This window comes from Brachypodium distachyon, chromosome 3 (genome assembly GCF_000005505.3).
Source record: "Brachypodium distachyon strain Bd21 chromosome 3, Brachypodium_distachyon_v3.0, whole genome shotgun sequence".
Lineage (NCBI taxonomy): Eukaryota > Viridiplantae > Streptophyta > Magnoliopsida > Poales > Poaceae > Brachypodium > Brachypodium distachyon.
This window is the reverse complement of record NC_016133.3, coordinates 48,581,813-48,602,903: the sequence shown is the minus strand read 5'-3', so window position 1 is coordinate 48,602,903 and position 21,091 is coordinate 48,581,813. Positions and strand designations below refer to the sequence as shown.

Genomic DNA, 21,091 nt, shown 5'->3' with positions numbered 1-21,091 from the left:
GTAGGGGCCTTCTTTTGGACCGGGGAGGAAAATGCTAACGGGAGAAACTGCAAGGTCGCTTGGGACGAAGTTTGTGCTCCAACCGACAAGGGTGGGTTAGGCTTCAGGTGCCTTCGCACCCATAATATTTGCCTTCTTCTTAAGCATCTAGAAAAAATAGGAGCGCCACCCTGGGAACAACGTTTCGCGTCGTCTTACGGTTGGTCCACTGGCCGAGATTTGGGAGATCCAAACAACCTTGATTCCTATGTTTGGAAGGACCTTGTCGCGAGTCTTGAGCTTTTTCGAAATCTTACTAAGGTTAATATCGGCAACGGACTCTCCACCTCCTTCTGGCTTGATTTGTGGTTAGGTGATGACACGCTGGCCTCCCACTTCCCTTCGCTGTTCTCACACTCTCTTCGCCCCAACATCTCAGTGGCCGTGGCTTTGCTCTCTTTTGACGGCCTCACGACTTTCCAACCATGACTTTCCCAGGCCGCGCTACGCGAATATGGCGACTTGCAAATTTTGTTGTCGACCGTGGTTTTGAATTTACAGGACAAGGACACACGTCTGGGCAGACTGGACGGCAAACCCCTCTCCACGAAATCTGCATACTCGGCTTGCTTTGAGGATAAAAGTTGCGACCCGGCGGCCTCCGCTGTCTGGGCTAACTTTGCTCCCAACCGTTGCCGGATCTTCATGTGGCTGGCTTGCAAGAACCGCCTCTACACCAATGATCGGCGTTTTCGACGGGGTTTGACCGGCTCTGACAAATGCAACTTCTGCGACCTACCAGAAACTACGGAACACATGCTCCTCTCTTGCAGCTTTATTCGACATATTTGGACGGAACTACAATCTCTTCACCCGGACGCCTCAAACTGCCATAACTTGGTCACTCTGGCCACCGATCGACGGCCTCCCGACAAGATCCACGGCACCGTTCTGTTGGCTGTTCTCTGGAATATTTGGAAACGACGGAATGCCTTGGTTTTCAATGATGTACTCGAAGATCCTTCCTTAGTCATCTCCCGGTGTGCTTCGGATGTCTCCCTTTGGTCTCACAGATGTCTTCGGAAAAAAATCTTATGAACGACTGGGCTACTATGTTGTCTCACCTTGCTACAAGGTTGTAACTCTCCATCTCCCCTTGTAAATCCCCCTTCTTTTTGTAAAGTCAGTTTTGGTTTAATAAAAGTTGTGCAGGCCGGCTAACGCCGGCTGTAGTTCGGGTCAAAAAAGATCCTATTAATGCTATCTTCTCTATGTGTCATTGGTTATCATTCTGGGGTGGACTTCAGAAGCGTGGTGACAGAGGAAAGCTGAAGTTTTCTCGAACACGCCGCCATTAAGAAGAAGACGCAAGAAGTGCAAGTACAAACAGGCAACAAAGGAGCCCCAAGGGGACTCAAAAAGAAAAAGAAAGAAAAGAACAAGGAACAAAACTATAGGGGGGGGGGGGCAAAAGAGGCAAAGTCAGGGGGGCGGGCGTGAAGAGGGAGGTGGTCAAGATGGCGCGCCCGTGGCCCGCCACAGGTCTGCCTTCACAAAATCTCCTCGACAAGACGAGCCGCACACGGAGAGGCGTCCTCGAAGATGCAAGCGTTCCGCAGCTTCCAGATTCGCCAAAGAGAGAGGTTGAAAAGTGACCGAACAGCAGGCCTCTTGACCCATTGAAAGCTGAAGTTGGTGGTTGATAAGCTTGCAATGGGTAGCTGTAGAAGTATTCCATGCTTGGTTTGGTTGGAGTCCGATGACCAAACGTCTCGGAGACGGATGAGTCGTATAACTCTGGATGTTTCAGAAGACTTTATGTTGAGCTGGGGTTGCTCTTTGAGACTGTAATAGCTAAGTAGATGTTTTTAGATCACCGCGGTTGTCAGTTGATGGAGGACTGTATTTTCTTTTCTGCTAAAAACATCTATGTTACAACTCTGGTTTCCTTAATGAAACCAGGAGCAATGCTCCTTTCATCGATTCGGGCCCGTTCGGCAGCCCTCCGGCTCCGAACTCCCCGTGCAGATCTGGTGGAGCTAGGCCGAACGGAAAAACTCCGTGGAATCGTTGTGCGGAGCGCGGTTGTCTGTAGTTCATTTTCTCGGAGCGACTGTTTTGCGGTTCCGGCTCTTGCAAAAGAAAGAGTTTGGGCTTATTTACGCGCCATTTGCCACTACGAGCGCCGAACCGTTTTTCTCTCCTATCCCCATCGTGCTGCTTCCTCCTCACCACGATGCCTCCATCTCCCACCTTGCAGCCTCCATCCCGCCCCGCCGCTAATCTGCACGAGACCTGCCAGACGCCGCCGGTATCCCGTCCGCCTCAGGCGAGGTCCTTCTCTATTCCTTCCAGGGAGTCTGCGGTCTGGGAGTCCTTAAGGAGATCGAGCAGCAGTTGGTCGACGGCGAGGTGCGCAGGCCTCAGCCACACGCCGCCGCTATCCCGCCTCCCTCCGGCTAGATCCCTCTCTATTCCGGCCAGTCATGCTCCCCGTTCCTCCACATCTCTCTTTCTTTTTTCTTCCCGCCGACGAGCAGATCCAGAGATTTGAGACCAGAGGTGGCGGCAGCTTTGAGAAACTGGAGTGGAGCAGAGAGCCGAACAAAATTGCGGAATCCAGTTTTTGATTGAGGAGTACGGAATTGAGATTTGGGAACGGATTTTTCGGATTTGAGGATCTGGAGGGTTGCCGAACGGGCGAAACACTGGAAAATCAGTTACAGAAAAAAAAAGATCCATTATGATACTTGGAAACTACAGATTGGAGCTTACTTCAGCTGCCTGATAGACAGACAGGCCATGCTCAGGAATACATAGAACTAATTTAAGAGCCTTAACATTACAAAAAAAAAAACTGATCATCTCTGTGCTTTCTAATTGATCTGATGATCTCCTCCTTAATTGTTTGGTACTAGTACTATAAGCTTAGCAAATGGGCAGGGGCTCGCCGTTCCACTCCTTGAGGCACTCGAGCAGCGGGTCGATGTGCTTGCCTTGGTTGATGGCCACCAACACCTTGTTCAGCTCCTCCCCTGGCGACCTTGTCTTCTCGCCGGTCAGATACACGGTGCCGAGCTCCTGGCGCACGAACCGGTACAGAGGGTACGAGCGGCATTCGGCGATCCTGTTGGGCGCTTCAGCCGTGCCGCTCTCCACCGCGGCACGCGCCGCCTCGACCGCCACGGGCAATGCCGCACGCAGCTCCTCCTCGAACCTGGCCACCTTGGCGAACACGGAGGTCTCCGCGTCAAATTCCGCCACGCCATTGGCCAGCGCGCGCTCCACGAGCACGCCGCGCAGCTTCTTCATCAGCGGGTAGTTGGGGTTGCACGGGTCATCGGCGTACGCGAAGACCGCCTCTCGGTCGATCTCCTGGATCAGATCCTTCTCGGAGAAGCGGGCCACGTGGAGCCCCCCAGCGGAGTTAGTGCTCAGGGTCTTCTTGGCCACCGCCCGGACGCAGCTTGTCACGGCGCTCTTGACGTTCTCCTCGATGTGTCGCAGGTCAATGGCCTGGCATAGGGCCACCAGGAACGTGGAGGTCATGAGCTTCAGGATCTCGATGGCCTCGGCGGTCTTCCTGGCGGAGATGAGGCCCAACGAGTTCACGTCCTGGTTGTGCTGCTCCGCGCTCTGGACGTGGTTGGTCACCGGGTTCCCCAGGAACTGCAGCTCAGAGCAGTAGGAGGCCATGGCGATCTCGGCGCCCTTGAAGCCGTAGTCCAAGCTCGGGTTGCGCCCGCCGGACAGGTTGGACGGCAGGCCGTTGTTGTAGAAATCATTCACGAGCTCCGAGAATTGGGCGAACATGAGCTTGCCGATGGCGGCGAGTGCCAGGCGGGTGTTGTCCATGGACACGCCGATGGGCGTACCTTGGAAGTTTCCGCCGTGGATTGCCTTGCCGCGGGAGACGTCGATGAGCGGGTTGTCGTTGACGGAGTTGATCTCGCGCTCGATGGACTTGGTGGCGGCACGGATGACCTCGATCTGGGGCCCGAGCCACTGCGGGGACGTGCGGAGCGCGTACCGGTCCTGCTTTGGCTTCATCAGTGGGTCGAGGTCGCCGAGCTTCTTTGCAAGCTTCATGTAGGAGCTTCCCTCCAGGATGTGCTCCATGATGGCGGCAGCCTCTATCTGTCCTGGATGGTGCTTCAGCTTGTGGGTCAGGTGGTCGGTGAACTCCGGCTTGCCGTTCATGACCTCACAGAACACGGCTGAGATAACCTCAGCCATGACCGCAAGAACATTTGCGTCAAAGAGGACAGTCGACGCAAGGCCAGAACCCACGGCCGTGCCGTTTACCATTGCAAGACCTTCCTTGGGCTGCAGCTCGAAGAAGCCACCATGGATGCCGGCTATCTTGAACGCCTCAGCGGCATTCACCTTGCTGCCATCAGGTGCGACCGCCACGGAGTTCTCGCGGCCGGTGACGAGGCCAGCAATGTAGGATAGCGGGACCAGGTCCCCGGATGCGGTGATCGTGCCCCGGAGCGGCAAGCACGGGGTGACATTGGCGTTGAGCAGCTTGGCGATGGCCTCGAGGATCTCGAAGCGGATCCCAGAGTATCCTTGCAGGAGGGTGTTGATGCGGACGAGCATGGCCGCACGCGTGGCACCTGCGGGCAGAACGTGGCCGTCAGAGCCGGTGCCGAATGCGCCGGCGTTGAGGAACCTGATGAGCTCCCTCTGGAGAGCGCCGCCTTCCTTGGTCCTCCGGTGGGAGGTGGCCCCGAAGCCGGTGGTGACGCCGTAGCTGTCGACGCCGTTGGCCATGCTGTCCATGACCCAGTCGCTGCTGGCCTTGACGCGCTCGCGGGCCGACTCGTCGAGCTGCACCTGCGCCTCGCCGGCCGCGGCCACCGCGGCGACCTTGGCGATGCTCAGGCTGGCGCCCTCGATCGTCACCACGGGCTGCCGGTACTCCGCCACCATCCTCTTCACCTCCTCCAGGTGGCTCCCCGTCAGCGCCTCCGCAGCCTTCCCCCAGTTAAGCGGGTCGGCGTGCTGGGACGTCGCGGGGCACAGGATGAGATAGCCGTCGGCAGAAACATGGACATTCTTGGACGCCATTGTCATCGGTGAGAAGGAGGCGCTAATTTGCTAAGCTGAAGGAGATTTGAGCACTGTGTGTGTGACGGCTTGTTAGCAGTAGCTAAGCTAGTGAAGATCGACGAGGTAGAGTGTTGCTTGCTGGAAGATTTTGGAGTGAAATGGGAGGACAGTGTGGTTTAAATAGGCAGTGCGAGCTCAAGCACTTGTGAGCTGGTCAAAGGAAATGCGACCCACGGCTGTTTCCACGTTCCGCAGAGGCACTTGTGTCGTGTGCAAATCGACGAACAACACGTTCAGACGCGTTCTCGGTTGTATATTTTTTGTGCGTAGAAAGAAATGCTGGTTGGTGCGAGCGTGCCATGGGGTTGGTGAAGACCGAGGAATGCCATTCCTCAGACTGACCATCCTGTGCTTGCTCACTCTCTTTTCATTCCTTTTTGCCAGGGCTCTTAGCCTCTTACCCTCGTTTGTGTTCTTTTTTGGTTGCCTCGCGCTTTGCAGCTTGGTAGATTACCATGATGGAAAAAATACGGTTTGATGCCACGGAGCCTATTGTTCTTCGATGAGGTCTCAATTATGTTTTGAAAACAGTTTTTATTTGCAAGATTTTTTTTCCGATAATTTTTGTAGGCCTATTTATCATTTTAGTAGAATCTTACTAACTCTCCCCTATTCCCACCGTACCATAAGACATATGAATTTCGTTAAGATAAGTTTTTGACAAAAAAAAATACTATGTAGTTTATATGACATAAAGTTTGTTTCCTAGATCAAAAGTACCTGCATATAGCTGTGATTTCATATCTTAAAAGCCACGTACTAATAGAGTAATTCTTGGTCAAAGACTTGTATATTTTTAAGCCTATGAATTAACATCCAACCATCATCATCTCATAGCGAAACAATTTTTTCAAAAAGGTGAAAAGATCCCCGGTCTCTGCATCAATCGATGCACACAGCGAAACAATGATGAATAGACAACCCAAACTCCAACCTATTCTTACTTCTTGGATGATTAGTGCAAGCGTATGTACCGCAAATTGAATAACTTGCATGTACCACAGCCATGAATCGTGGACTTGGAATTTCAAGCTCAATGTACCTTCTGAGAATAGAAAAAGGGAGGGGGTGGGGGGTGTGTATGGGAATTTTAGCTTCTCAACTGGTTGACGCTGGAGAAAAAAAATCGACACTTAACTTTCGATGGCAAATTTCCACAATCAACAAAAGATAAAAACCAGGATTGTCAGTATTAAGAAAATTAAGAAAATATTCAAATTATGGGAAAGAAAAATAAAATAAAATTAACTAGGACAAATATTAAAAAAGTCCAAAATTTAAATATAAAAATAAATTAAATATCCCCACGGTCTTGTAAAAAAATGTCGTTTTGGACAATGGCCTGTTCGCCAAGATATAACTTTGACCATTAGTTACTATTAGAATATATGAATTACCTTCATAAAAAAGCATAGGGTAATTTTAGATAAATTCACATATACAAATTTGATTATTCAATCTAAATATCTATAAACAATAGTCCAAATTTCAGAAAACAAATGGCTCTACTGTTGTCTAAAGCGATAGCCTTTGGAGGACTGTAAGGAGCATGAAAAGGATAAATAAAATAGAAGTATGATTTTTTTAATGTTTTTAGTCATGTGTGGGTTTCTTTAATTTACCCCCCACCCCACGTAAATCTTTCTAAATTTCAATTCGAAATTTCCTTTTCTTTATTTTAGAAATTTCCATATATTTCAATTTATGTTTATATAAAAATTCTTATTTCCTTGACTTTATCCCTTTTTAAAAAAGATGCTGGTTTTGTTTTCAGTTTCTCGAACTCGTTAGTTCCCCAGTTTGTTCAAAGGCATAGTCATGTTTGATATTAAAAGTCAAAGACTAAGCTTATCTAAATTAAATTCTTCGGATTCAGAAGGAAACATAATCAATTTTGCTGAACATAAACTTTTTTCATAAAACATGACTATCTCTGAATAGAGAAAAAAAAATCTAACGGTGGATGGTCTCAAAACTTTATCAGGAAGTACCCTTTCGTCCACTATCATAGACTCGATAATCTATCCGCATGGCACCTTCCAACTCAAGTACTCAACAACCGGGCCTATTGACTTTTGACCGGGCACAAAAAAAATGCTTCTTGTATCCTGCTAGCTCCGTCACAAAAATCGTGCTCCTTCAGAAGCAGTCTCTGCACTCTATTAAAAAACAGAGCATATAATTTCCTTCTCAGTTGTCGACACCTGGTGGTGTGCATGGGATCATTCAAATCATCAAATATTGCCCAATTGGCTGATCAACACAATGATTTGGTCTATGTGCTCAAATCGACTTATTACAGCACGCATGAAACCTTATATTGCATGGCATGTTCTCACTTGCTTGGTGTGAAAACATGCACAGTACTCTGTCCTCTCAGTTTCCTATCACTGTTCGGTGCTCGACTTGCTACACAGAGCACGAAACAGTCCAACGACTTAAGGGGTGATGACCATGGCCTGCGAGCCATTACGGGCTTTGGTCCTTCTACACCCGACCTTCCCTTCCTACACTTGAGCAGTCATATTTTTTGAGATGATAGACCGAGAGTTGTAACATTAAAAAAAAAGGAGACCATGTAGAAGAATGAAGGTTAGAAAAGCCATCTATCATTACTTGCGAGCTGTGACAACATTAGGAAGTCATGAAAACTTCTACTGATATATATTTGGTCGTAGAAAAGCAATCATAGGTTTTGAAGTTTTCTTTCCTTTAAGCCAACAATAGGACATATATATAGGAACATTTTCAGTCAAAATATGCAATGACCTCGAAACATGCTTACCTAAATTTTTAGTATGATGTAGAAAAATCATTGTTTTGGCTTGTTTGGTGGGTTATAGCCCGCTTTTTTTTAGGTTTCGAGCCAATTTTTAGATATCACGACACCTGGTAAACTCTTTTGGGCCGTTTTGGCGATGCAGAAAAACCAACGTTTTGGCTGTTTTCTTGGGCTATGGTCCACATCTTTCGGTTTTCGGTCGATTTTTTGATATCATGACCCCAGTTCACCCCGCGCAAAACCGAACCGGAAACCGAAAAAATCCTGAAAGGGTTTTCCCGGTCTTCTCTTTCATGTGTGGTTTTAGGAAAGAGGAACCATTTGATTTTCTATTTTTCAGTGAAGGAACTGGGAGTCAAACTCCCGACCTCTACATCTCTGCTGCACCGACGAGCCAGTTGGGCTGAACAATATTTGTTGCTCTACTAAGGAAAACAGGTTTTTAACTAGTTCATCGTCGGGTTTCCAGGCTTGGGCATATTTTCCCTTGGGCTGTTGGTATTGGGACGAGTATGCTAGTAGTAATACGTGCACTATGTTCAATTGGCAGAGTATGCTAGCCAGTAGCATTATACATGCTCATGACAACATATTGTATATTGGTGTTTGAATTTACGTGTGACCAACCGTTATTTGTTGCTCAAAAATTCGCGTCAAATTTGGTTATTACCGAAACCGAACCGTATTTTTATATGTAACCAGATTAACCGAAGTATAAAAATGGTATTAACCTAAAAACCATATAAACCAAATCGAACCGAACCGGAAAACCTAACGCACACCTTGAACCCCAATTACACGGTTTCGGTCCATTTTGGCAAAAAAAAATCGTCGTTTTTATTGATTATTGCTAATGTTATTTTTTTGTTTTGATTTTCTGATATTGTGACACTCTCTAATGGTGGCCGTTTGGGCGGATGCAGAAAAACCAAAGTTTTGACCGTTTTTATGGACAATAGCTCATTCGGCCGATTTTCCAATGTCATGACCCAGGTACACTTCATGGCTGGGGCGGGGACACACCCACTGCAAGGCACACTGTGAAATCACAGCTTCGTAAATGAATTGACATGAAAAAAGACCAAAAATGTCGTGGTGGTGTCACGGCAGATGTCATAGGATGGCTTAACTTGGTGCCGATGGACGACGGAGGATCCGGAGGAGGTAGGACGTGAAGAGAAACACGCACAAGTTGCACAATCACACATGGATTTACCCAGGTTCGGGGCCCTCTTGCCGAGGTAAGACTACTACTCCTGCTTTGTTGTATTAGGCGAGATAGAGATGCTTTGCAATGGCGCTCCTTGAGTTATATTCTTGAAGAATAAGAAGAAGAAGGAGGAGGAGGAGAAACCCTAGATGTCTAAGTGCACCCTCTCTTTCTACAGAGGGGTAAGGTTCTATTTATAGGCCGCCCATGTCACACTGACATGTGGGCCGAGTCTAACGTCATCTTCTTTGGGCCCTGTCGGGCACGCGGCTTGGTTCCCTCCGAGTGGCACCGTAGCGGACAAGACAACTTTACTTTTCCCTGGCACCCTGCAGAAAATACCGCTATCCTCTGCCGGCTTCCGTCAGAGATTCTCTTTCGGTGCTTCCTCTCAGCAGTCGCCTGGCATCGGTACGTAGGCGATGACCGCTTTTCCTGATTTGATGATGGCGCTGTTTTACTTTGCACCGCGTGGTCAAGATAAGACCGTTGAGAGATCTCGGCTATCGCCAAGATCAAGGTGCTCGTCCTTATCCTGCAAACTCATAAGACAAAATAGCCATGCCGGCTTAGTGTTAGTTTGACTTTACGATGCCGGCATATATAACTATGCCGGCCTTGCCTCCGTCACCAACTCCAGAGGCTGGTGAGCGCGTTGTCTTTCTTGCTCACTTTGAGCGCGGTTTTGCTCTTCCTGCTAGTGATTTTCTTAGGAATTTCCTAGATTTCTTTGGCCTCCAGCCGCACCACCTTCCGACGAATGCCGTTCTTACTCTCTCGGCATTCGTCACTTGCTGCGAAGGGTATCTCGGCCTTTGGCCCTCCATCGACCTGTGGTCCCGGTACTTCATGTTCCGGCCACAGGTTCTTCCTGATAAGGACAATCCCGGTGCCGCGAAACCGATGATCCAATGGCGGCGCCGCCACTGTCATTCCTCGTCGGGGTTCCGCCTTCCCCCGGATTCAGGGTCTTGAGTCATGTAAAAAATGGCTCAGGACCTTTTTCTATATTAAAAATTCCTCTGAAGCCGACAAGATCAATCTACCGGGATTTGAAGTCGGCCCCCCGGAGGAGAAGAGAAACTGGTCTTACGACCCGAAGGAGGGCCTCCCGGAGGTCAACGAGATCCACGCCGCCATCCTCGAGCTCAAGGACAACGGGATGACGGCTGACGATCTGTTGGCCACCTTTGTGTACCGGCGGCTGTGTCCACTCCAGCGCCGGGTACACAAGATGTGTTTCTATGGCGGCCAATTCGACCCGGACAGGGTGTCGACCTTCAAGCTCACCCACGCTGAAGTCCGGCACCGGGTCAAGGCGATCGCCAAGACGAACATGTCTGAGAAATGGACATGGGGTATGCCGGCATACAGCCGGGATCGCCGCGCTCCTCCGGTAAGTTTTAATTTTTACTTATCGCCTGTTCATATCCGACATATGGTTATGCCGGCCCTTATCTGACGAATACCTTTCTCGGCTCAATTTGACTTCTTTGTGCAGAGGTTCTCTCTTCAGCGACGCGAAGACGGGAATTCCCCGGACAAACGTTTCGCAGCCCCGCGCAGGTCTGTCGATGCTGAAGATCCGGATTCAAAGGACTTCATGCCGATCGCCCATGCCGGCCCTCGACGTACCGAGAGTAAGGGTCTCCGACATCCCCTTGTAATCCTTACCATACTTGTTAGCAAAGTATTTACTCTTGCTTTATCCCGTAAATAGCCGACTCGGGCGAGCCTGCTGCCGAGGCATCGGATGCAGGCGCCGCTGCGGCACCGGTCCGGGAGAGGCACGCAGTCTTGAAGCGCGCCGCCGAGAAAGATCTTCTGCAGAATGTGAAGCGGAAGAAAACTGTGGCACGTGGCCCCAAGCCTAAACCCTGACCGCCGGGTAAGGCCAATATTACCTCAACCTCTGATGTCGGTTTTCGTCTTTTCTTGTCAAGCAAGCAACTAACTTTTATTTCTGCAGGGAGGCTCTGACGGCCACGCAATCTCAGACGTGCATTGCGTCTGAGATCTCGGCGGCTCCGTTTTCCCGTGCCGAGGCTTCAAACTCAGCCACGGGTGCGACCGAAACCGCCGCGAATCCGACATCCCCCGCCCGGGACATCGGCCCGAGCGTCCATGCCACGGTCATCGGCCAGACAGAGACTCCTGCGGCCGGAGCCTCGGCAACCGAGGCCGCTCCTTCCTCGGCTGCAGTCGAGACGTCGACGGAGTCGCAAGCCTCGGAGACGCCACGGCAGCCGGCAACGGGTCCCTAGGAACCCCAAGGACCCCAGCCGACTTCGATGCTGCCTCCGTCTCCATCACAGCCGGAAGCCACCCAAGTTGTTGCCGCGCGGGCCAAGAAGGCTAAAGGCCCCGCTGCTGCGGCAGGATCGGCAGCTCCGGGTTCCACTGGTCCGCAGCCTTCCGGCAGGCATCAAGGGGTTCCCTCCGGACGACCAGCGGGCACAGCTAGCGATCACTGGGCCAGTTTGTAATGGACTGGAACAGCGCCGACAGTTACGAGGTGACCTCCAGCACCCTCCAGGCGGCTCGGCAAAGCCCGCTGGTGGGACCTCCACCCGCGGCGACTCCAGAATCGGTGGCCACCCAGATGTACCAAGCAAGGGTGGCCTTGTTTGAGGCCAACCGATCTGCCGAGGTATGAAGAATTCCTTAAAATATTTTTCTTTCAATTCCAGTATAGTACCCATACTCCTAGTCCCCGAGGTTTAGGGCGAGTAAGAATTAGTCGGCCTGATGCTTATCCCCTTAAAATTTCAAACACTCTGCAACACTTAGAAATGTCAAACACTTATTCCCCGAGACTCAGGCCGGGTTTAGAATAGTTGGCCTGAAGCTTTAGAAGCTTCAAACACTTATTCCTCGAGATTTAGGCCGGGTTTAGAATAATCGGCCTAACGCTTTAAAAGCTTTAAACACTTATTCCCCGGGATTCAGGCCGGGTTTAGAATAGTCGGCCTGAAGCTTTAGAAGCTTCAAACACTTATTCCCCGAGATTCAGGCCGGGTTTAGAATGGTCGGCCTGAAGCTTTAGAAGCTTCAAACACTTATTCCTCGAGATTCGGGCTAGGTTTAGAATAGTCGGCCTGAACCTTTAGAAGCTTTAAACACTTATTCTCCGAGATTCAGGCCGGGTTTAGAATAGTCAGCCTGAAGCTTGTAATTGCCAACTTCTTTACTGTACCAAACTTACCAGCGAATTGTTACTTTGTAGTCCTGCATGAACAAACGCACCGCTACCTTCAAGACTTTTCTTGCAAAGTACAAGAAGCTGGAGGCGGAGCACGAGGCTTTGAAGGCTGACCGCAAGAGCCAAAGTAAGTATATTTTATCGGAATAAGATCTTTGTCCGAGTATCAAGGTTCTGCAAAGACTAACACTTGTTCTTGTTCATAGCCGGGGACACCGCTCAACTGGCGGAGCTACTGAAGCGCGTTGCCGAGGTCCAAGGTAACACTTCATCCCTATTTCGGGTTTCATCCATATTAGATGTCAGCCTCTGTAATATATGTCTGCTAAACAGATGAGAAGACTCGGCTGGCCGAGCAGCATCGGTAGGAAATAACCCGGCTGCAGGCGCAGATTGCGGCGCAGGCCGAGGCGCACCAAACCGAGGTGGGTCAACTCACCTCGGCCCTCTCTTCCCAGGCCGATGAAAAGATCCGCTTGGAAAGTGAGGTGAAAAAGTGCAAGGGTCTAGTTGCCCAACTCGATACCCACGCCACTGCCACCGAGTTGGAAGATGCCGAGAAGACCCAGCTGTTCAAGGTCGTCCAGCATGAACTCATCAAAATTGAGAACATGCTGACAAGTAAGTCGCCTTGGTGCATATCTCCTCATCTGATCATTTGTCCGAGTAATAGCGATAGGGTGCCGAAACTCACTACTATTTGCCTGTCTTTGCCAGAATTCTTCCCTCAGTCCCTCGAGGGTGCCCAAGAGGCTGTGAGGACGGCACGCCGAAAGAGGGATCCGGCAGCAGCAGCAGGGGTGCCGTACGAGTATGACTTGGTGGACTACCTGGTGAGCATTGCGAGCCGGGTCAAGCCACTCAAGTCATTCGGCGTCAACATGCTGAATGCCGGCATCCGGGCCTTTCGCACGCTGTGGCCGGGAGAAGAAGCTCCGACGGACATCCCGGAGTTGGCCAAGCGCTTGCTGGAGGTCGAGTCTCGGCTGAGTGACTGGCGGGAGTCGGCCGTGCGCATCGGCGCCGACGAGGCACTGTCGTTCATACTGTCCTGGTACGACGGCATCAACCTCGACGTGCTGCAGTCGATGCGTGTCGGCTCCCCCTATCTCACTGATCCCGACTTGGTCGCCAAGCGCAAGGAGAGGGCTTACTCCTTCATCCAGTATGCCGATGTGCATACGTTTGTGGAAGGCCCGCCATCCGATGCTGAAACCAAGATGACCGACGGGGGCGAAGAAGCAGCGGACGAGGAAGCTGCTGTGGAGTCGGCCTCCACCGCGACGGATGCGCCGAGTTCCGGCGCCAACAACCCCTCCGTCTCTTCTTAGCTGAGTTAGAAAAAACTTTAGAAATATCAGATCCCCGGAATGCCGGGTGCAAATGTAGTCGGAATACTTTTGTTTGTAAGACATCTTGTTTTTAAATTAATTAAGTCTTTTGCTTATCGAATTCCCGATCGAGTCCCCGAGTTCATTTTTTCTCTTAGTGAAATTTTATGACTTCGGTTCTTTTGTCTGCCTTGCCGGCGTTCGACGTATGAATCGCAAAGTGATAAAACCACCCTTTCGAAAAAAGTGACTTTACAAATTCGCTCGGCAATAACCGAGTTAAGAAAGAAATGCCGAGTTAAGATAATGTGCATCTCGGATCACTTCATTGCTTGTTTCCGCAGTCGCTTTTCATGTGTTCGGTTATTCTGTACCCGTCTCTAGCTTGCCATGTAGCCGGGTTGCGGACAGCTGCGAAGTCATAGAGGGGATTTTCAACACCAATACACTACTAGACCGACATAAGATTACGCAACTAAGCCACGCCGACATACGAAAGATAAATGCAATTCAGCACTTAAATGATATGGAAGTCCCCGAGTTTCTTTTAAGAACTCGGTGGATAATTTCATTGTCTTAAAACATTCAGCATAAGGAAAAAAACGATACAAATACTCAGCTCTCAAGTATAGAACGGACGAAGCAAAGCTACGTTCCATGGCCTCTTGGTCTCCTCGCCTAACCGGTCCATCCTGTTCGCCTTGGGGTCTTGTGCATCTATAAGATAATAGGAATCATTGTGGAGCGCTTTGCTCAAAATGAAGGGTCATTCCCATGGAGGTGATAGTTTGTGCATGCCGGCTGTGCGTTGCACAAGTCGAAGGACAAGATCTCCTTCCCGGAAAACTCGCGGGCTGACCTTTCGGCTATGATAACGCCTTAGGTGTTGTTGATAGATGGCCGACCGAGATAAAGCCAATTCCCGTGCTTCTTCGAGCAAGTCGACATCATTTTCTTGGGCCTCTTTTACCTCGGCTTCCGTATACATGGTTACTCATGGAGAGTCATGTTCAATGTCGGCTGGTAGGACAGCTTCCGCCCCGTATACAAGGAAGAAGGGCGTGTAGCCTGTAGAGCGATTGGGAGTCGTCCTGAGACTCCATTGAACGGCCGGGAGTTCATCCAGCCAGCATCCCGGAGTACGTTCCAATGGCTCAATTAGCCGAGGTTTTATGCCGGCTAAAACCACGCGGTTTGCTCTTTCAACTTGTCCATTGGATTGAGATGTGCTACGGAAGCGACATCCAGCCGGATTTTCTTCTCCGCACAGAATCGTGCGAATGGTCCCTCCGCGAAGTTCGTTCCATTATCCGTGATGATACTGTGCGGGTACCCATATCTCAAGATGATATCCTTCAGAAATGACACCGCGGTTTTGCCGTCACACTTTTTTATCGGCTTCACCTCACTCCATTTTGTGAACTTATCGACCATAACCAGGATATGCGTCATGCCTCCTCGCGCCCGCTTGAACGGTCCCACCATATCCAAACACCAAACAGCAAACGGCCAAGTGATTGGAATAGTCTTGAGTTCGGATGCCGGCATATGAATCTTGCTGGCATATCTCTGGCAGCCGTTACATTTCCTGACTATATCTTCTGCTTCCCGCAGTGCACTCGGCCAGTAGAAACCATGTCGGAAAGCTTTGCTCACTAGCATTCTCGAAGACGCGCGATGACCACACTCCCCCGATGAATATCCCGGAGTATTTCTTGCCCTTCTTCCGGCTCGACACATCGCTGTAGGACGTTAGTGACGCTCCTCTTGTAAAGCTCGCCATTGAGGATGGTGTACGCCTTCGCCCTTCTCTGAATTCGTCTTGCTGACACTTCCTCTTCCGGGAGATTCCCATCTTTGAGGTAAGACATTATCGGTTGCGCCCAAGCCGGCACGGGACGAGTAGTGAAGATCGGCTCATCCGGTACATCTATATCCATTGGCTCAACCGCCATTGCTTCTGCCGAATTAAGGCACTCAGTCCCCGGGTTACTGGAACTGTTGCCACTGTCAATATCCATGGGGGTGCTGTCGGCCTCTGAGCTCGCCGGGATAAATATGAACTCCGATTCTGGTGATGGCTTGATGGATGGTTTGCGTAAATGCTCTAACGCCACACCAGCCGGAATAGCCTGTCGTGTGGAGCCGAGTTTCGACAATGTGTCGGCTGCCTCATTTTCCGCCCGAGGTATGTGGTGAAATTCACACGCGGGCCACTGACCTTCTGAACATGGAACCGGTATAGCGTCATGTTGGCGTCCAATGCATCCCAGCTACCGGAAGCTTGCTGGACGACCAGATCGGAATCACCAAAGCATTGAATCCGGCGGACTCCAATTTCTTTCGCCATCTTCAGTCCGTGCACAAGTGCCTCATACTCGGCAACATTGTTGGATGCTGCGAAGTGAATTTGCAATACGTACTTAAGTTGGTCGCACTTTGGAGAGGTCAGAACTATGCCCGCACCAAGCCCACTTTTCATCTGAGAGCCGCCAAAATGTATTTTCCAGTAGTTAATTTCCGGGGGCGGTGGTTCATACTCCATCTCGGCCCAATCCACCAGGAAATCCGCCAGAGCCTGAGATTTCACGGCATCCCCTCTGTCGTACTGCAACACTTCCATGATAAAGCCAGCAGCTAGAAGCCGGGATACCTCTTCCAATATGACTTTCCTTCTGTCGTCAGCGAAGCGTCGAAGGGGCTGCTTCACCGGTCTTGCGTCTGGTCTGACATGCAATGAGTGCTCAGCCAATTCCCTCGGCACACCTGACAGGTCTTGAGTTGACCATGCAAAGATATCCCGATTCTCACGGAGGAAGCTGCTGAGTTCGCCTTCCTATTTCTCTCCAAGGCCGGCACCAATGATGACGGTGCGATCCGGGAACTCGCTATCAACCTGTACATTCTTTGTCTCCTTGGCTGCCTGAAAGGCCACACTTCCATGGGGATTGGTCATAGCCGGCAGGCCAATTTGTGCCGCCTGAGCCATCGCAACAGCGTCTTGTAACTTCTTTTTCTCGCCCGCGATGACCATTGACTTGGCCAAAGCAGACCCGGCCGCTGCACATTCCATTGAGCGTTTGTAGTTGCCAGTGATAGTTATGGTACCATTTGGTCTCGGCATCTTCATCTTCAGATAACCAATGTGAGTAGTAGTCATGAACTTCGCGAGTACCGGTCTGCCAAGCAGTGCATGGTATGGACTGCTAAGGTCCACCACCTCGAACACTAAGTTTTCGGTCTGACAGTTCTCCCTGGTGCCGAATAAGACGTCCACTCGGATCTTGCCTACCGGGGCACAAGACACTCCCGGCACAATACCGTGAAAGGTAGTCCGGCTGGGCTCAAGCATGTTATCAGTAATGCCGAGCTTAAGCATCGTGTCCCGGTACAGGATATTGATGCTGCTCCCATTATCAATGAGAACCCAAGTGAACTTGACGTTAATGTCGGGCCCGATGAGTGTCGGGTCAACCACCAAGGCATATCCGTCAGGGCTGGGCATAACCTTGGGATGGTTTGCCCGGTTCCAGTTGATCTCCTACTCCGACAAATACATGAATTTTGGAACAGCCGGCATAACAGCATTGACCTCCATCTCTCGTTGCGCTGACTTTGCTTATCAGTGGGCTCAGTGATGAAAATCATGTAGCTCTGGTGTTGCTCCTTGTACTCATTTCTCCCGGCATACCCCAGGATTTCTTGTTCTTCCACCTGGTTGACTGCATTGTTTGCCTAAGGGGGTCCCTGGATCTGTGTGTTTGCGCCTGTGAGCGGCGGAGGAGGGGGTAACCGACTTGCTTCGCCCTTCTCGGCCCGCTGCATCCAGCTGCATTGCCGCGTTGTGTGGTTCGCCGGCTTATTGGGGTTAGTCGTGTGAAAACGACAAGGCTGATCTAACATCACCTCGAACGTATACTTCGGCTTATCCTGTCAAGGCTTCTTTTGTTCTCCCTTCTTGACCCATTGCTGATTTCCTGTTTTCTGACGCTGGCTGGAGCCAGCATCAAATTGATCCTGAATTGCGGCGACATGGGCTGGCCCGAACCGATAATCCGGCCTATCATCTCTTCTCTTGTTGCGATGATCTTGATGATCGCTCCTCCGGAATGTCCCGGCAAGATTGTATGTCGGCTGCTCCCTTTGTGGTTCTGCCGGCATCAGCGATGGCTGAGTCGGATCGCCAAGCGCATACATGTCAACGATTCTGATCATCTCAGATAGAGTGGCCGGCATCTCTCTTTGCAGCTTCTGCCACAGCATGCTGCCGTGTCGGTATCCTTGGGCAAACAACGCTAGGGCTTGCGATTCCACTATCCCTTCGCAGGAATTGCGGAGATTGTTCCACCTGGTCAGGTAATCCCGGTCAGTCTCGTTGTCTCTTTGCTTGCACCTGGACAACTGTTGAGGACGATTTGGCCTCTTGTAAGTGCTAGTGAAATTGCTGACAAAAGCTTCCTCGAAGTCTATCCAACAATTGATGCTACCTTCCCGCAAGTTGTTCAGCCATATCCTTGCCGGTCCTACTAGCATTTGGGGTACATAACGTACAGCCCATCTGTGGTTGCCGCCTGCCACGCTCACCGCCGTGACATAGTCTTCCAGCCAATCTTCCGGCTTAGTGCTACCGTCATACGTTCTCGTACCGCTGGGCAGCTGGAAACCCGGGGCTGGTCTCTCCCTCATGATCCGATGCGCAAAGCAACGCGGCCCCGGAGGGCCTTGCTCCTCTAGAAGCTCGGACAAATAAATTTTGTCAAGCCGATGTCGGGCATCCAGAGGTGATACTTGTCTATTCCCAACTCGGGCTCCGAGCGGGCCGAGATTGTCACGCTCTCGTCTGATATAACCCTCGTCGCCCATAGCCGAGTACCCGTCATTGTAACGATCATACCAGCGATCTTCACCTCGATAGGGGGGGTTGCGCCCGACACCTTGCTGTCCTGCAACAGTATTGGGTGCAAGACCCCGAGGTCGGTGTCCATGATCAAACGAGTAACATTCTTGCTGGTCTCGGCGATTGTCGCCGGGACGCAGGCCAATTTGGCTGTCATCAACCCTTCTGACTATCTGTTTCTCTGAGAGCCGGGTCATAACGCTCCAGCTGCTTATTCGGCCAGAGTTTACGCTTTTGTCCCATTTGCAACCAGGTGAGGACGCTTGCTTGTCAACGCGGCCACCGGCATCTGCAGTCGAGTGAATAACCTGAGACGCGTCGGGTTTGCTGTGCATTCTCATATACGCCTCATTCTGCTCGTTAGCTGTTTGGAGCAGCTCTTTCACGCGTAGCTGCTGCTGCCGAAGTGCCTCTCCCGTAAGATTCGGCAACTCCTCAGCCGCAGCCTCGGTAGCAAAACTTGCCGACGCTGCTGGTGCACCCCTGCCATCTCTTGTCATCTCGACATTCAAGTTCTTACCACGATTACGCACCTCCCCAACTCGGTTAGGGTTATTAAACGCAGTAGAACTAAGACCATGGGCTTTGTTATACTCACGGAGCGAGATGTCGAGCTGTTGTCGAGCGTGAGCGACATCGATTGCTTCCTTCAGTAGCTTCTGTCTCTCCAACTCCAACTCTGCCTGCAGCTGGGCCTGGTTAGCGTTCGACGCTACCGGTGCGGTCAGCCGTTCGATGGAGGCCTGGACCTGAGTTGGCTTGAGCGGCGATGTTCTCCGGCTTCTCCAAGGGGAGCTTCGCCGTTTTGCCGGACTTGGTTGGGACCGCGCCGCTTCTTGCAGCGTCCCTTCCTGCATCGACACCATGAGCCGTCACCATGACCTCCACACGATCAGCGGGGCAGATGGCAGGGAGATCTTCGGCCATCGCCACCTGCTCTGGGTACCTGCATGCCGAAGTTGATGAAGCGGCCTGCACAGGGAAGCGATGCGCCGTTGAAGCAGCCCGCGTTGTTGTCGATGAAGCTCAGAGAGCCGAATCTCTGGAGCAAACCGGAGACCATGCGCTCCCCGGGATGAGGAAGCTTCCCGTCCGGATGAAAACTCCAGCCAGGTTCGGAGCCCTCTTGCCGAGGTAAGACTCCTACTCCTGCTTTGTTGTATTAGGCGAGATAGAGAAGCTCTGCAATGGCGCTCCTTGAGCTGTATTCTTGAAGAAGGAGGAGAAACCCTAGATGTCTAAGTGCACCCTCTCTTTCTACAGAGGGGTAAGTTTCTATTTATAGGCCGCCCATGTCACACTGAGATGTGGGCCGAGTCTAACGTCATCTTCTTTGGACCCCGTCGGGCACGTGGTTTGGTTCCCTCCGGGTGGCACCGTAAGGAACAAGACAACTTTACTTTTCCCTGGCACCCTGCAGAAAGTACCGCTATCCTCTGCCGGCTTCCGTCAGAGATTCTCTTTCGGTGCTTCCTCTCTGCAGTCACCTGGCATCGGTACGTAGGCGCTGACCGTTTTTCCTGAGATGATGATGGCGCTGCTTTACTTTGCACCGCGTGGTCAGGATAAGACCGTTGAGAGATCTCGGCTATCGCCGAGATCAAGGTGCTCGTCCTTATCCTGCAAACTCATAAGACAAAATTGATATGTATCTCATTGATGTATCCAAGATTTATTCAGTTCGAATTAAATTTCAAATATATATCATTGATGTATCGTTTGTTTTGTTCCATACTAAGCAAATTTCAAACAAATCTTATCGACATGTCAAAGAAATTTCATAGATGCACCGTTAGAATCCAAACATATCATCTTTCATTGATACATCATTTTGAAATTTATGTGTATATTGTTGGACTTCCATTGATATATCAGTGAAATTTCCTTAGCTTAAGTCATTTAAATGATATAGTAATTAAATCATTTTTTAAATAAAAATTATAATTGACATTCAGGTGATTCGGTAAAATTATTGCCAGTGCTGTATCAATGGGATAATGTGCTTCAATGAAATAGTAGCAATGAGCACGTGGGTGAGACCTAGCTGTTAAAATATACAACGAAGCTAGTCATGGGGTGCAGCTGAACTCAATTAGGTGGCAGAGCGTGATTGGAGAACCGGGCCCGGTAGGTAGCCCGCCCGGTAAATAACACTTTGCCCTGACAGGTAGGATTATACAATTCGACGAAAGAGTACGGAGAAGATTGTTAGTTTGCCATTTTGTTAAACTTCAGGCGCGGTGCTTGGTAACAACGAGCCCTGATGGATACCAAGTCAGCCAATGTGGTGCGACCAAACTTGTTCCTCTCTCCGTCCCATACCAAGTGACTCACATTTGTTCAAATATGAATGTATCTATGCTTAAAAACGTTTAGATACATGTAATAGAAAACCAATTAATATGGAACAGAGAAAGTACTAATTTATTGGTTTCTGTTCTGTCAAGTAAGTTAAATCTGACCATTCTCCTCCTATCTAAAATGTAGTTTTTACACGTTTAACACATCTAGGCTTTGCATAACTACAACAGTGTTAATTTGCTGTCCCGAATACTGGAAAGTAAGATACAGAAAA

General features: G+C 50.3%; 1 protein-coding gene across 1 annotated transcript; it reads right to left on the bottom strand.

The window, feature by feature from the left end:
• Positions 1-2,726: 2,726 nt before the first annotated feature.
• Positions 2,727-5,169, bottom strand: LOC100844192 (phenylalanine ammonia-lyase). The gene has a single exon (XM_003575192.4). It carries the CDS (start codon positions 5,056-5,058, stop codon positions 2,908-2,910), a length of 2,151 nt encoding a protein of 716 aa, XP_003575240.2. The 5' UTR covers positions 5,059-5,169; the 3' UTR covers positions 2,727-2,907.
• Positions 5,170-21,091: the final 15,922 nt, after the last annotated feature.